The sequence below is a fragment of the Dipteris shenzhenensis genome, chromosome 5 (genome assembly GCF_047967505.1).
Source record: "Dipteris shenzhenensis isolate YYH24624 ecotype China chromosome 5, Dip_SZ_1.0, whole genome shotgun sequence".
Lineage (NCBI taxonomy): Eukaryota > Viridiplantae > Streptophyta > Polypodiopsida > Gleicheniales > Dipteridaceae > Dipteris > Dipteris shenzhenensis.
The window spans coordinates 928,278-944,060 of record NC_141600.1 but is presented as its reverse complement, the minus strand read 5'-3'; the positions used below and the strand labels follow the sequence as shown (position 1 = coordinate 944,060).

The window sequence follows — 15,783 nt, the reverse complement described above, 5'->3', positions numbered from 1 at the left end:
GGCCAGTAGCCTTTGAAAGCAAGAAGCTTTCTCCCTCTCAACGAAATTGGCCAACTCATGAATTAGAGTTGTATGTTGTTGTCCATGCTCTGAAAACATGGAGACATTATTTGTATGGGTTAGAGTTTTATGTTGATGTTGATCATGATACTCTGAAACATTTTTGTAAACAACTTGACTTGAGAGGCCATCAAGCTAGGTGGGCAAAACTCATGCAGGAGTTTAACGGGTATATGCTGAAAAGAAATGGCAAGATAGTAGTACCTAATCAGAATGATCTCAGGCAGAGAGTCATTCAACAATGCCATGATAGCCTATGTGCGGGACATCCTGGAGTCGAGAAGACATATGATCTTGTGAGACGAGATTTCTTTTGGCCAAAGATGAAAAAGCATATTCATGAATATGTGACACGTTGTTTTTAGTGTCAGGTAAGTAAGGCAGAGCGAGTGAAGCCACCTGGACTTTTACAGCCCTTGGAAATACCACTAGGTAGGTGGGAGAGCATTTCAATGGACTTTATTGTAGGTCTGCCTACGACACAAGGTGGATATGATTCTATCCTTGTGGTGGTTGATCGTCTTACCAAGATGGCTCACCCCATTCCAACTAGAGAGTTTGTTAGTGCCCCGCAAGTGGCGGATTTGTTTATTAAACATATATTTCGTTTGCATGGATTACCCAAATCCATAGTGTCAGACAGGGATGTCAAATTTACTGGTCATTTTTGGACTGCGGTGTTTGAGACACTAAGGACTGAGTTGGGAATGAGTAGTGGATATCATCTAGAAACGGATGGTCAGACGGAGAGAATCAACCAAATTTTAGAGAATATGCTTAGAGCATATGTGTCATTGAGGCAACATACATGGGACAAGTGGTTGCCATTGTTAGAATTTGCCTACAATGATAGAAAACATTCCTCTACAGGGTTCAGTCCGTTTGAGCTGAACTATGGTTATAGACCAAGGAATCCAGCTACAGTTGGAGTACCTCGGAGAGTGCCTAGTGCTGCGAACTTTGTGATTTAAATGCAGGAGATGCTAGCACTTGTGAGAGCTAACATCCGCCAAGCTATGGATAGAGCTAAGGCGTATGCGGATGAAAACAGATCCGCTAGAGAATTTAAGGAAGGAGAAAAAGTTTTTCTTTGAGTTCCTTCGCACTCTAAGTCTTTGACTGCAGGAGAGTGTGCTAAGTTATCAGCTCGATATTGTGGGCCATGGTTAATTCTAAAAAGAATAGGCAAGGTAGCCTATAAATTAGAATTGCACAGGGTTGTAAGGTGCACCCAGTGTTTCATGTTTCTCGTTTAAAGAAATTTTTGCATACAGGTGACTCACTAATCGAGGGTGTTGTAACCAACAGGAATCCTGGACCGAGGAACAATGCAAGTACGCAATCGGAAGATACCCACGGTGTTGGTTGCATGGCATGGTTTACCTCTATCAGAAGCTGCTGGGAATCCGTATACCAGTTACGGAGAGTGTTTCCAGACTTTATCATCGAGGACGCTGATGCCTGAAGAGGGAAGGAATGTTACGCTCAAGTTGAGGCAACATGACCTCGGAAGGGTCTGCACTCGGGAGTAGAGGAGGAGGAGCTAGCTAACATGAGAGATAGATGGGTCAGTAGAGGGAGTCGACACGACACCACTATTGGACGAGGGTCATGGGGATCTCACATGCGACAAGAGACTAGAGCACACACGATTGAGGTTCGACCTATCTCAGCTCTTCTCAGAGGCGACCGACAGAGACGTGGCATTACACTTGACATAGCCCTTTGGATCCAGAGATCGAGGAGACCACGCCCCCCACCACAGCGCCATATAGCTCGACAGATGCAGATATGTGAGCTCTTTGTGTCACACCAGAGAGCTATCATGGAGCCTGGATACATGGAGCCAGATCATGTTCTTGGAGCATTAGCCGTGAGCGCCTGACATGCCCCACTCATGTTATACACTATTTGGCTTTTCTGGCCTGACTTGATATGATGTACTACATAGTTTGTGTTTTCTAGTACTCAGCGAGGGCCTTAGCGAGCCCTTCGCTCCAGCCCACTGTGGCTTTTATGAGTTTACTTTGTTTCCACACTTTTGTTCCATAGGCCCGCGAGGCCTCCTGCGGACGTTAATACATATTTCTCTCTCTCTCTCTCTCTCCCCCCCCCCCCCTTCCCTCCCCTGCCTTGCAGCTCCTCCTGCCGCCCTGGCTGCCCTGCTTCTCCCCAGCTTTTTAGCTCTTCCCAACGCCCTGCTGCTCCTCCCCCCACCCTGCAGCTCCCTCTCGCCACCCTACAGCCCTCATGCAGCCCCCTTGCTGCTCACACAGCCCCCTTGCCCCTCACACAGCTCACCCGCAGCCCTCACGCCCCTCACAGCTCCCCTCACCCCTCTCAGCCCCTTGCACAGCCCTCCCTCACCAATCTTACAGCCCCCCCTCACCGCCCTCGCAGCGTCTCCCTCTGCCATTCTATCTCCCGCTGCCCTGCGCCCCCCCCTGCGTGCCATTCTACCTCTCCGCATCCCTTCCCCCTATGCATGCTTCCCTTCTGCGCCATTCTATATACCCTTCCGTAATCTTTCCATCCTTCCGCAGCCATCTAGCAAAGGTGCCCCCCCCCGGGGCCATTCGACCCTTCACTATCCTTCGTGGTCATCTCGCCTCCTCCCTTGTGGCCATTTCACCTCAGGTCGCCCCCCTTGCCCCAATGCCTCTCATCCAGGCTTTTGGCAGGGGTAGCCCTCAGGACTAGGCGCCTTCCTGCAAACACACCAACAGCCAATATAAATCAGCCACCTTTTAGATGGGGAAGGGAGAGAATGAGAAAGACAAGGATAAGGAGAGGAACAAGAAAAGAGGATAAAAACCAGATTCAAAAGTAGATGCAGCTAAAGCTTGAAGATGTCAACAACACTTCAACCGTAGCGGGCTTGGAGTGGACAGCATAGCGGTACACAAGGGGGTTCTACATCAGTAGTGAGTACATTTACATGTACATCGGGAGCCTCAACTTCGACCTTTCTTTTTGTTGGTACAGATTCGACCGCAGTATCCTCACCCATGTCACCATCATCGGGGGTGACATACACATAACCACAATACTTCTCATCTTTCCTCTCATGCCTTCATCTCAGCCAGCCGCCCTTCTAACCCTCAGCTGGAATTTCCTCACCACTGCTTCAAACATCTCCACATTTTGTCCACTCACTCAGTCCATTCCTACTAATCAGCCTCATCCACCTACATTAGGCCCTTTCTAGTTCTGGATCCCATGAGGGCTAGATTTCCCACGAACAAATTTGTTAGACGCTTTGGAGTCCCTCTTGATGGAGGTGCATAGCATACGAGCATGTGAGGTGGACTTGACTTGCTTCGCACAAGAGCAGGTTGGTGTTACCCAGGAGTAGGCCCGTATTATACGTGAGCAAGCTGCCCTCATACAGGAGCTGAGATAGGACGTTTCACACCTCCAGAAGGAGGTGACTGCTTTACAGACAGTTTCGGGGAGTGCTTTGGCGGTGGACGCTCAAATAGCTATTGTGCAGTCAGTGAAAGAGAAGACATCCAGATGGGTGGATGTAGCAAAATGGAAACTTGCAAAGGCAATCGTTTTGGCCACTCTTCTGGTTTGTGGGATCCCATTCATGGTTGCTGCATCGATGGATGATGCTACTACTTTCGTGGCCACTACCCTTGGGTCACAAAGCACGCGATTGAGGAAGCCTGGCATGTGGGGAGGGACTCCGATTGGGAGCGACCGCTTATCATATGCTTCCACGATACCCAGGACCGACTGGCAGCATTACTCTATAGCGGTCTTGCGAGGCCACCCTTCAATTTCCATGGATGAGGACTTGACACCCTTACAGGTTGAGGAGAGATGCATCCTGATGCAATAGTGGGATGTGGCTTGCAACAAGGGGAAGTGGGCGGTAGCATGGGATGCCCGACTCCTTATTGGCCTCCATTGGACCGCCCTCCCACATAGGGGGCGGGGTCTATGAGACTTAGAACATGGAGACCCTGTCTTGTACATTTCGGAACCACAACGATACCTTGTGATCTAAACCAGGGAACTTTGAGTCTTTTATAGGATGAGAGATAGTCTTTTACACAGATACATACACAGATACACACTAGAGTCGAGAGCGCCCAGTACCAATAGTTAGTGGATACACTTGGGAGACAGCTTACAGAGATGAGATGGGCGGAGTTCGAGGATTGGATTAGGGGAAGTAGCAATGCTCTACATATGATCTCTCTTTGGGGCGATTTCAGCAGAGAGGAGGGACATACGTTTGAGATTTTTACTGGATTCGGATCTAACATATGGACAGTTAGATCTTGTTTGTTGCGCTATGCACTTTTCACCTGAGACATCTCAATTTGCTCGCAATGTTCGTGAGGAGGCCGACTCCATCCGGACATTGTATATTCTTGAGTCTCGGAGAATTCCTTCTCGTTGGGGACTTTAACGTGAGGATATGCGTACGCCAGGTACCGCTCTGAGATGATGCCCATTTTGCTGTCGGATATGGACCTAGATGATATAGGTATGATGCGATAGGTGGGCCCCAGTCACATGGTACGGACATGCATTGCTGGATATAGGTAGGATGCATGATCTCATTATTTACAATGGTCTTAATAGGTGGCTTCCTCAGGTGGCTTCACCTGCTTACCATATGGCTACCTCTTCTTCAGCGTCTCGACCCCTCGTCTAGCTATACCACCCACACCACCGATCACCACACTTCCTATCATGACATACATTTTGATTGCAGTCTCTCACCCAAGTATTTGGCCCGCCTATACACATTGCTTACATACATCGATCACATAACATTATTAGAGGACCGTGCCACTTTGATCACTCACTCACTTTACGAGGTTGGCCTCCATGCCTTCCCATACACCACTCGCTCTACATGGCCTCCCCCCTAGGTTTTGTTTCATGCAATAGCTAGTATGATGAGCGCAAGGCTCTTCGCCGCCGTCAACACAGATTTGAGACCCAGCATGAACTTTCCGAGCAAACCAGAGACAATGCGTGAGTATCGCCGCTTGGTATGCCGGAAGAAGTAGGCTTTCATCCGCCGCAAATGAGGAGTTACCAAACATTTTGTTTAGCAACAACTCCAAGGACTCTTGGCGGAGATTTCTTGATCGACAATCCCCATCACCTCTCATAGACACCCAGATCTGGCACTCCTATGCACACACATTGTACGATATTCCACACCAGCCCGCTCCCGACATCTCACACTCACCTCGCCTTACCTCTTGCACTCTTTTCACCAAGGGGGGTGTTAGAGATGCAGTACTAAAGCTTCATAATGGCCAAGCAAAGCATTATGAGGGTTTATGCACTGAATCCATTGCATACGGGATTGACATCCTAGCCCGATCCTAGCAAAGCTCTTCAATCACGCAGTTTGTCTTGGCTTTCGACACACCTGGACTCTTAACACTATCACACCAATTCACAAGGCGATGGATCCCATATGCATTAGTACTCAATACCGAGATGTAGCGACTCAGGAGAGAGATGTAGCGACTCAGGAGAGAGGGACAGGCTGGCTTCCGATGTGACCACGGGTCCATCGATCATATACTCACACTTAGAGGGGTCATCAAGAAGACTTCGGCAAAGAGACAGAGGGTCTATTGTTGTGAATTTCTGCAAAACCTTTGATACAATATCGAGGCCTTGCCTTTTAAGACGGTTGGCTGGGTTGTGATCAGGAGATCCCGTGGGCTGCTATGGCACTCCACGAGAGGGTTTTACGCAGATTCTGGAGTCCTCTACACTATCTAGAGCCAGTCAGCTCTGTAAAGCAAGAACATGTGTTCCATATCATGGCTCATAGTGTTAGAGATACTAGGGCAGCATACACCAACACTAACCCCATAGCGGAAGGATGGACCATAATACTTCCTCAATGTGTGCATAGAGCATCAATGAGCTCCTATTCTCTACTCCTTGCTATGTGCTTGTAAAGGGCTTCAGTAGCTTGTTGCAAACAGGGGAATGAGGCTCCGAGGCCCTTTTATAAAGTAAGAGGACAAGTCAATTCTCCCCTCCCTGCTGGCGGACTTGCCTTTTCTAGGGGCTGGACTTTCCAGGCTGGCTGACCCCTCTAGGAGTGGCGACCCAGCCCCCCTCTTCTGACCTCCTTCCTTGGTCCCCATGGCCAAGCTTATTCTAGCCAGACTTCATGCCCCTGGTTGGGTCTGTTCCAAGGGCCATTGTGCCATACAAAGCCCTTCAATGGCTTGCAATCTCGTGTAAGAGGAGGACAATTGTATTCTTGGTTTCCAGGCTTTGCGAGCAGACTCCTTTTTAATCACAGAGTGCTTGCAATATGGTCAACGTCTTGAGCTTTCACCTCTTGTGATTATCAATATATTTCACTTGTCTTAAATGGTATTGTGATAATTCTTTCTATCTTAAATGGTGCGTTGCCCTATCAGCTAGATTTAGATTTAGATGCTCGTTTGGGAGAGACTAAAATGAAATCGTTTAGACTTCACAAGCAGTTGTAGCTTGAATGAAGAGATTTGGACTACTTTTTGATTAGCCTTCTCCTTTAGTGCTAGCCTTCGTCATGGCTGAGTTTGCCGTTCACCTCGGAGCGCCGATAGAAACTCAGTACAAAGACTTTGTATAAATGGATGCTCAAGTATGTGTGGGTGTGTGGATTTGTATGTGTGAGAGCATACTTTTATACTATGGTCTACACCCACTGTTGGGCGCTGATGACGTCAGTGGGGATGTCATAGTAGCTAGTCCCTGCTATGCGTGATGGAGTTTATGGTTTTTAATCTTATGAGTGACTCTCGTGAGATTGAAACTGCACTATGTTGTGTTTTTAGAGGATGAGTTTGGGAATGTTCCTGGATTCATCTAGGTATATGCTTCTACCGTATTAGCGGACATGCAAAATTCACCTTGTGAAGTTTTCGTCCAAGTTGCGGCCTGCTGGTATTGCGATAATTCTTTCTATCTTAAATGGTGCATTGCCCTATCAGCTAGATTTAGATTTAGATGCTCGTTTGGGAGAGACTAAAATGAAATCGTTTAGACTTCACAAGCAATTGTAGCTTGAATGAAGATATTTGGACTACTTTTTGATTAGCCTTCTCCTTTAGTGCTAGCCTTCATCATGGCTGAGTTTGCCCTTCACCTCCGGAGTGCCGACAGAAACTTAGTACAAAGACTTTGTATAAATGGATGCTCAAGTGTGTGTGGGTGTGTGGATTTGTATGTGTGAGAGCATACTTTTATACTATGGTCTACACCCACTGTTGGGCGCTGATGACGTCAGTGGGGATGTCATAGTAGCTAGTCCCTGCTATGCGTGATGGAGTTTATGGTTTTCAATCTTATGAGTGACTCTCGTGGGATTGAAACTGCACTATGTTGTGTTTTTAGAGGATGAGTTTGGGAATGTTCCTGGATTCATCTAGGTATATATTTCACTTGTCTTGACTAGTTTATCACCCTTTGCATTTTCTGTAGAGAATTGAAATTTCACATACCTCATAAAAGGATGTCAGTTAAGACTGCATGGTGAACTTTGCAAATACAAAAAGCACAAATGTGTCCTTACAAAAAACGTAAAGCTTTCTTTTTACATCATTTGTTTTTTTTCAATATACAAAGATTATTCCCAATTGAATGCTTTTTAACATTATTGAGGGTCTCAGGCAGGACGGATGGATGTTGTATGGGGAGAGACAGCAGGTGTTGTAGGCCAACTTTGGCTGTTGTATCCTATTCTCTTCACATTACAGGTATGGTATTTTCATCTGAGTCTCCAATAGCATGTAGTGTAGGACTATGATTGTCTACGACAGTAACATGGGTCTCTCATCAAACTTAGTGGCTTCCAGTGAGGCTTGCAAGTATATTCCTGGTGCTGTAAGGTCTATGCATATGGCTTTGACATTGCATAATCTAGCTTGCTTATCCACCATATTCTTTCTTTGATTCTTATATTCTACTTTCCCCAGATAAATTATGCAATCGATTGAATTCTAGGTTTTTAAAAGATATTTTGTTTTGCTGAAGACTTTTTCTCAAATGACTGGCCCAAAAGATGTGCGGCCACAAAAACTCAGCACTTAACGCATACATGAATGTTATTACATTAGATAACTAATGAACAACACCCCCCCCCCCCCCCCCCTCTTTTCCCCTTTTTCTTCTCTCTTTATGCCTCCCCAGTGAGCACACACTCTCTGCATTCACGCACGTATCACTCGCTAGACTTAGTGAGCCCAGGGCTTACCCAACAAGAGCTGATTTGACAGCATGCAACAACATGTTTGCTAGACTCCAATTGGTCATGATGCCTCTTAGAGTTTGATGATGATATCCAGTTTCACTTGGCTCCTCATTCTGTAATGGAAACCATCTAACAAGTGCTGAGAATGGAGTATGGATGAGATGGGGTGACGGGCAATTGTCAATGAAGGCCCACTTGAATTGTAACATACGTCAGGTGTCCTAAATGCAGGAGAGGCAGGAGTTCAGCTGCTTGAGCTACAAGCATGAGGACTGCATCATACAATTCTATGCCATATTACATATTACATTTTAAGGGTTAATCATGAGCAGGAATCATGTACCAATGAAACACGGATAGAAATCCCTTCAGGCTGAGGTAGCAGCTCACCTCCCATTTTGAGCTTGTAGTCTAGACAACCATGAGAGCTAGCCAGCCTTCACATACCACATGCCCCTTACTCTAGCTGCTACTCCCAAGCCAACAGGTCTACATCCGACTTGCAGCTATTGGCCCTACTATTCCGACTACTTGAGGTCCATTTCCCTTCTCATCATTTGGGTCTCCGCATTTTCTGAAGGCTGCAAAAGTTGTTCCGCTTCCCTCGGTAGAATTCCCTCTCTAAGTAAGAGAAAACAATGTTTATGTTTGAAATACTTTGATCTGGTAAAGCATCCTCCTCAGATAATTGTGTTATTAGTTTTTTAGGCAGTAGGCTTCTACTCCCAGTGTTGCTTGTACTGATGAGAAGCCTTCTAAATGTTTGAATTTTTCCAACTTCCATGCTAGAAATTTTTTAGAGAATAGCAGTTTCAGCCCTTGAAAATTTGTAGAAGTTATTGTCGTGGCATCTTGTCTAGCTCGATGGGCCTGGCCATTTTTAGTCTCTTTGTTGGGTCTAGTTGACGACAAGCGCACATTTGTTAGAACAATTAAGTAATTGCACCCATGAGTTATAAAAGTATGATTGAGTATGTTTCAGAAAAGAATGTGGTTGCAAATGCTTCAAGTCGTAAGGGCATAATCGCTAGTGCAATAAATCATCTTAAAACTATATAGAAGTGATGCCAGAACCCAATCGATTTTTACCGAGTATTCAATATATTCCATGATGGCTGGCTGTTTTACAAAGGTATCCTTTTTTTCTTGTTAGAGCACTGGACTATGTTATTTCATGAGATGCATGATTCTTGGTCGGCCGATTAAACAAAGTAGCATGGACTTTGTGATTGGCCTTCTACCTAGTGAGTCTCAAACGAATACACTGACATGGATCGTGTTAGAAAATTTCGGATGTTGATTCTTGCAAAGGCACATTCACAGCCAACGAGATAACCTGCTTTTCATCATTTGTTGGTATCCAATTGGTGGAATCCCCTACTCTATAGTGTTGACAAAGATTCTTCTCATCTCATATTGATTTTTAAGCCGTGAAATTGTCTTTTCTGTAGTGTTAATAGAGATTCAAACTTCACTCTTCACCTGGAGGGCTTTATTTGACTCTTTTGACAAAAAGCCAAATTTCAGTAGTTTGTTCGACCGTCCCAAAGATGGACAGAAAGGTATAATAAATTTGCATTCAAGTGAACATTAGAGTTGATGGGAGTAGATCTTTAGTTGGTTCAAGGAATATTGAATGGTTCTTGAACTTCTGCCGTTGCAAGGAGCCCTTGTGTGATAACTTTACAGGCAGTTCAAATCTATCCTTACCAGCACCTCAGGATTTGTCTATGAAGCAGAGTAGATTGATATACTTATGAGCGTGTTGTTGAGTCTGTCAAAGATAGATTGTGAATCTTGTTAGAAGCAAGCTAATATGCACTAGAATGATGTCAGATGTTCAAAGAGAGATTGGGTGCATTTGTGGATCAAGCTGAAACATGTTTAGAAATGGTGCCTTAAAAGCTAATGCTAAAGTTTCGAACCTTTTCCAATTACCAAATTCATTAATGAGGTATCCATACAATCACAAATTCCAGATAGTCGGACGATGCATCCAATTTTCAATTTTGGATGTTTGAATGTAGAGGTTGGACAGCTTCATGAGGAATCAAGGATTTTCCATGTTGGATGGTGGAATTTAGATGTTGGACGTAGTCAAGAATGAGGCACCTCTTGAGATCAGAGATGGGGCGCATTTATTAGATATGCAAACATATTCTCTTCTTCACAAGTTCAAGCAGCAATAACTACAACATTGTCAAGTTCACACAACGATTTTGCTCAATGAGAGCTTCTTCAATGGATATCCTCACCTCCTTGTAATGTGAATTGAATGACCTGACCATGATCATAATTGAACAAGAGGTGATGTGTACCTACACATACCTAGTGCAGTGTGGACATGTTAGCCACTTGTTTGTAATTGCATAGTAATCTAGGAAAGAACTATGGCCCATGCTAAGGGGTAGGTTAACGAGAGTTGAGACCCTTGTCATAATTGAACAAGATGTAATTGTACCTACATGTGCCTAGTTCAGTGTGGACATGTTAGCAACTTCTTTGTAATTGCATAGTAATCTGGGAAAGAATCACGGCCCATGCTGTAAGATGTGGGTTAACCAGAGTTGAGAGAGCCCTTAGCCTAGGGCATGTAGTTGCATTCTAGAAACCTTTACTTATGAGGAGGACAGTTTTGAGATCGGTAGTGTTTCTAGCCATTTTGTCAGTAGTGGTTCTAGTTTAGATGACATATGGCAGCTCGTTGGAGTGCCACTCTGTAGTGACATGCATGTCAACCCATAGGAGTGCCTCTCTACTGGAGATACACGTGGCAACCCATGAAGGGGACATGAGGCACATGAACATGCATATGTCGAATTCTGCTGTTTCTTGAAGGCCTGTGGCCTACATAGACAGCCAGCTACCCTCTCATTCCCGATCCACTTGTGCACTCAGCCTCCTGCAATAAAGAAAGGTGTTTGATTCAGAAAGGCGGCCCCAACATGTAGGGTAGCGGTTCACTTACTGTGCGAAGCACAGTTCTTGGGCCATGGTTGTCGTCAATGTACTTTTAGCCTTTGTGCTTCAGCAAGATAGAAATATTCTCTTCGGGAGGGGGGGGTTTCCTGCAATTCAATACCTTGTATGGTTGTTATTTTTGTCCGCTCCTTTTAGCATATGCTTTCGCTGTTTATGCAACCTTAGCTACAGGCAAGCATAGAGGTATCAGGATGCAACATGTGAGATATTTGGGTTGTTACTTCCTATAATGGCAGAGCCATACAATTATTCACTCTTATTTTGTGGGAAGGGCATTCATGTCAGTGTGTGCATGAGTGTATGCATTCATGTGTGCACATTTGCCAGCTCAAGGTATGTTTTCCATCTCAAAGCTACTTGGCCTCCCTTTATGCTGAGAAACATCAACCTGGATTGCAAGCTTTCCCTTTGCAAGGAGGAGAAGGGAAAGCAGTTTGTGATGCTAATGTTTCCCTGGATTGACAGATTCTATTTACTTAGTTCAGAATGCATATGAAATTAGAAATTGAGTCTATTTTGTCTTTCAGTACTATAAATCGATTACTTATCTTGTTCTAATCATTTGCTTATAATCATGCATGCGATAGATAATTAAGTTTTCTATTTACAGGTTTTCCAAGGATACCTGGGATTTCTTCTTCTGTTAACAGCTTTCAAAGAGCAGGATTCTGAGTGGCAGGTAATTTCATTTATTCTTGGGAATTTTTTTGTGACCAATGTAGCAGGTCGGTTCTTAAAGTGTTATGAAATGTGAATGGTGTGTTGCAGATATTGGGTTGTGGCATTTTGTTGCTCGTAATGGCATTGGGAAATTTCGCCAATACTTTGGAGACTTTGTTTGCCAAAATGAGAATTAAGACTAAGATGAAGGGAAAGAACCTCATGCAGAAAAAGCCAGTGTCAAATGCTTCAATCTGGGAGAAGAGTACCTAAGGAACCAATAGCCGATTTGTATATACCTGGTACCATGGAGTTCAGGGCAATGCTGTCCAGCCAATTTTTACTGAAGCTACTCAGAACCTCTAAATGAATCATTTACTTCTCAGATATTATACTTGACACAAAGTCATCAGGCCAGATGGTGTTACTAAGAGTCTTTGCTAGCAAAAACCGCAGAAAACCACCAAGATGAGAAGTGTTCATTATCCTTAAGAGCACTGTCATTGGAAGCAAGGAAAAAGAAGTCAGCGATTGCAATGACCTTCAGCAGAGGAATTGAATTTTTGTGCTTTCAAGTATGGCTTCCTGATAAGGACGGCAATGGCTTTTACTTGATGGGTTCAGATTGTGCCAATTTCAGCTTGTATGTTTGTATCTCAGATAGGGTATTTTCCATGTGCTCACTTAATTGTTTCATACATTCGTGATGTCGTCGGTCTTTTTTTTTTGTGTTGTACATGGAGTGGCATGCACTATGATTTTCTTTCGTGGAAAGAAGGTTTCACTACAGTAGCTTTATGCAGTAACTCCTCAATTATTTGTACGATAACATTTGCACGTTGGACACAAATTGCACATTAGGGGCCACATTCTAGTGCATATTGGCAACGCTTGAGATACCGAGTTATTTGTATTGATCCTAGGATCTTGTGTAGCATGCGTAGACATGCTTGCATGAATGTTGAATGGTGACCCCTCATCAAGGGCTTACAAGGAGTTTGGGCTTTGAAAGGTTGTGAGTTTCCTGACTTTCTTCTAGCCTTCTGAAGCACTTAGGTACTCGTCCGGTGGATGCAATGAGTGGGAAGTCAGGTTGATTGTTTCTGTTTTTCTTTGCCTTTGGTGTCTTCTATGAGCCATCATGGAGATGCTAGCTCTAGCTGTGGTACGGTGCCGTCCTAGTGGTTAATAGTCTTTGTTATTTATGAGGGAGAATTCATCATAACGAGAGGAGAATTAATTGAGTCCCTCTAATGTGAGCAATGGTTGTTTTGTCTCTTCATGTGTTCCTAGCTTGTCCCACTTTCCTAGAGGGTAGATGCGCACACCTGATTATAGTGTCTATCGAAGGATATCATTGTTGGCCCTCTCCTCCCCTCATGGATTGTTTGCCAACGTACACTTGAAATTTAAGTATGGCATTGCATCATGGGTTCAGCTCTAGGATTGTTATAATATGGAGTGCCGCCCATCTAGACTCCTCTAGCGGAAGACAATCTCAAAGGTAGTGCTACAGAGATCTCTCAAGAGGCACATCTGAGGCAAGTACCATCCCTCCCATCTAGGTAAGCCAACTACCGATTTGAAGGCTTCTGTCTGCAACCAACCAAAAGAAATATGTAATCCTCTAGGGTCTCTTGCTATCCCAGAGTCGATGCCAAAATGTCATGAGGGCTGACCTACTGATGCTTTGCTCTCTTCTGTGTTGTTCCCTTGAGGTACCAGGAGATTGTTCACAATTAGACCCAATTCGAGTGAAACAACGGAAGAAAGGTAGGGTGAGGCTCCGTGGCTATGCGCAAACAAACCACTCTGTAGGGTTCCAATAAACCTTGAGAGGACATGCCCTTCCCAGTCAAAAGCGCGAGCCAAGAGTGATGGTGTTTGGGTCAAGGGGACATTTTGATGGCCCGTCCTTTTCCATAGAAGGTCATACATCGTAGTGTCTACCTCTCGTCTAAGGAGGTGCGTGCCCTCTCGCTCCCAATCCACAGTCTCTGTTGATCATCAAAAAAAGCATCCTTGCTTTATCCTCATTGGCTTCCAGCATATGTAGTGGAACAATGATGGGTGAAAACTATGCCCATCCCGTGGGGGATCAACGAAGGCATCGAGTGGGGGTCCAACTAGTCCTATGTAATGGTCAGCTCAATCTAGGTTTGGTGTTGATGAATTTCTCGCCTTAGGCCCTAGCAAGTTGCTTGTCATCAAGGTGGTGGGAGGAGCGTCCTACCTTAGCATGGGTCTTTCATCTCATAAGGCCCATGGAATATGCAAGCGGTGTCCCAAATGTTGCCCTCTTGGTCACGACTCTAGGGATTCCAAACAATAGGCTGTTGATACAAGAAGGGGGAGCCTGTGAGAGACCATCTTGGATCAACTGCCAAGTGAAGACTAGGGAGAAGAGGAAAGGCAAAAAAGAAGGGTGGTGTGGGCATCAGGAAAAATCCATCTAAGAGAGTGCACCAAAGCCCACCCCATCTAGAGGTCATGATTGTATACCATGCAGATGGGTTCTTCCATACATTGACATTATACCCTTACTAGAAGACCGTGCTGCCCTAGTCACTCGCTTACTACACGAGGTCGCTCTTCACGCCTTTCGCCACACCACCCTCTCGTCTAAGGAGGTGCGTGCCCTCTCGCTCCCAATCCACAGTCTTTGTTGATCATCAAGAAAAGCATCCTTGCTTTATCCTCATTGGCTTCCAGCATATGTAGTGGAACAATGGTGGGTGAAAACTATGCCCATCCCCTGGGGGATCAACGAAGGCATCGAGTGGGGGTCCAACCAGTCCTATGTAATGGCCATCTAGGTTTGGTGTTGATGAATTTCTCGCCTTAGGCCCCAGCAAGTTGCTTGTCATCAAGGTGGTGGGAGGAGCGTCCTACCTTAGCATAGGTCTGGAATATGCAAGCGGTGTCCCAAATGTTGCCCTCTTGGTCACGAATTTGGGGATTCCAAACAATAGGCTGTTGATACAAGAAGGGGTACCTGTGAGAGACCGTCTTGGATCAACTGCCAAGTGAAGACTAGGGAGAAGAGGAAAGGCGAAAAAGAAGGGTGGTGTGGGCATCAGGGAAATTCCATCTAAGAGAGTGCACCAAAGCCCACCCCATCTAGAGGTCAGGATTGTATACCATGCAGATAGGTTCTTCCATACATTGACTTTATACCCTTACTAGAAGACCGTGCTGCCCGAGTCACTCGCTCACTACATGAGGCCGCTCTTCACGCCTTTCCCCACACCACCCGCTCCACCCGTCCACCACCTCCTGGGACCGTACCCTGTAATAGTTGGTACGATGACAAGTGTAAGGCTTTACGATGACAAGTATAAGGCTACTGAACATTCCATTCAGTAACAACTCTAAGGACTTCTGGTGGAGATTTCCAGAGGGGTGGTCCCCCCCACCACTCACTGACACTCAGGTGTGGTCTGATTATGCACACACGCTCTATGATATTCCAAATCAGCCAGTCCCTAACCTATCACATATGCCATGTCCCACATCCTGCACCCTCTTCACTAGGGGGGGGGGGGGGTAAAGGATGCCGTAATGAAACTTCATAATGGCCGAGCGAAGGATCATGAGGGACTATGCACTGAGTTCATTGCATATGGGATTAACCTCCTAGCCCCGATCTTAGCCAAGCTATTTAATGAAGCCGTTTGCTTGGGGTTTCCATACTCCTGGATCATCAACACTATCTCTCCCATCATAAGACAGGGGATCCCATGAACCCGAAGAACTACATGACCATTATGATTGGACATTTTATGTCCAAGATTTATGCATTAGTACTTGATTCCGAGGTCAGCAGATTGCGGAGTGTCGAG

The 15,783-nt window shown here is 45.3% G+C and overlaps 1 protein-coding gene across 1 annotated transcript in view; it reads left to right on the top strand.

Moving 5' to 3' along the window:
• LOC147901461 (uncharacterized) overlaps positions 1 to 12,564 on the top strand; it is a 30,206-nt gene extending 17,642 nt beyond the window's left edge. The window contains exons 8-10 of the mRNA XM_087374899.1: positions 7,719 to 7,805; positions 11,892 to 11,960; positions 12,050 to 12,564. Coding sequence (XP_087231025.1) covers positions 7,719 to 7,805; positions 11,892 to 11,960; positions 12,050 to 12,214 — 321 coding nt within the window. The 3' untranslated portion in view covers positions 12,215 to 12,564. The remainder of the gene's footprint in view (positions 1 to 7,718; positions 7,806 to 11,891; positions 11,961 to 12,049) is intronic.
• Positions 12,565 to 15,783: the final 3,219 nt, after the last annotated feature.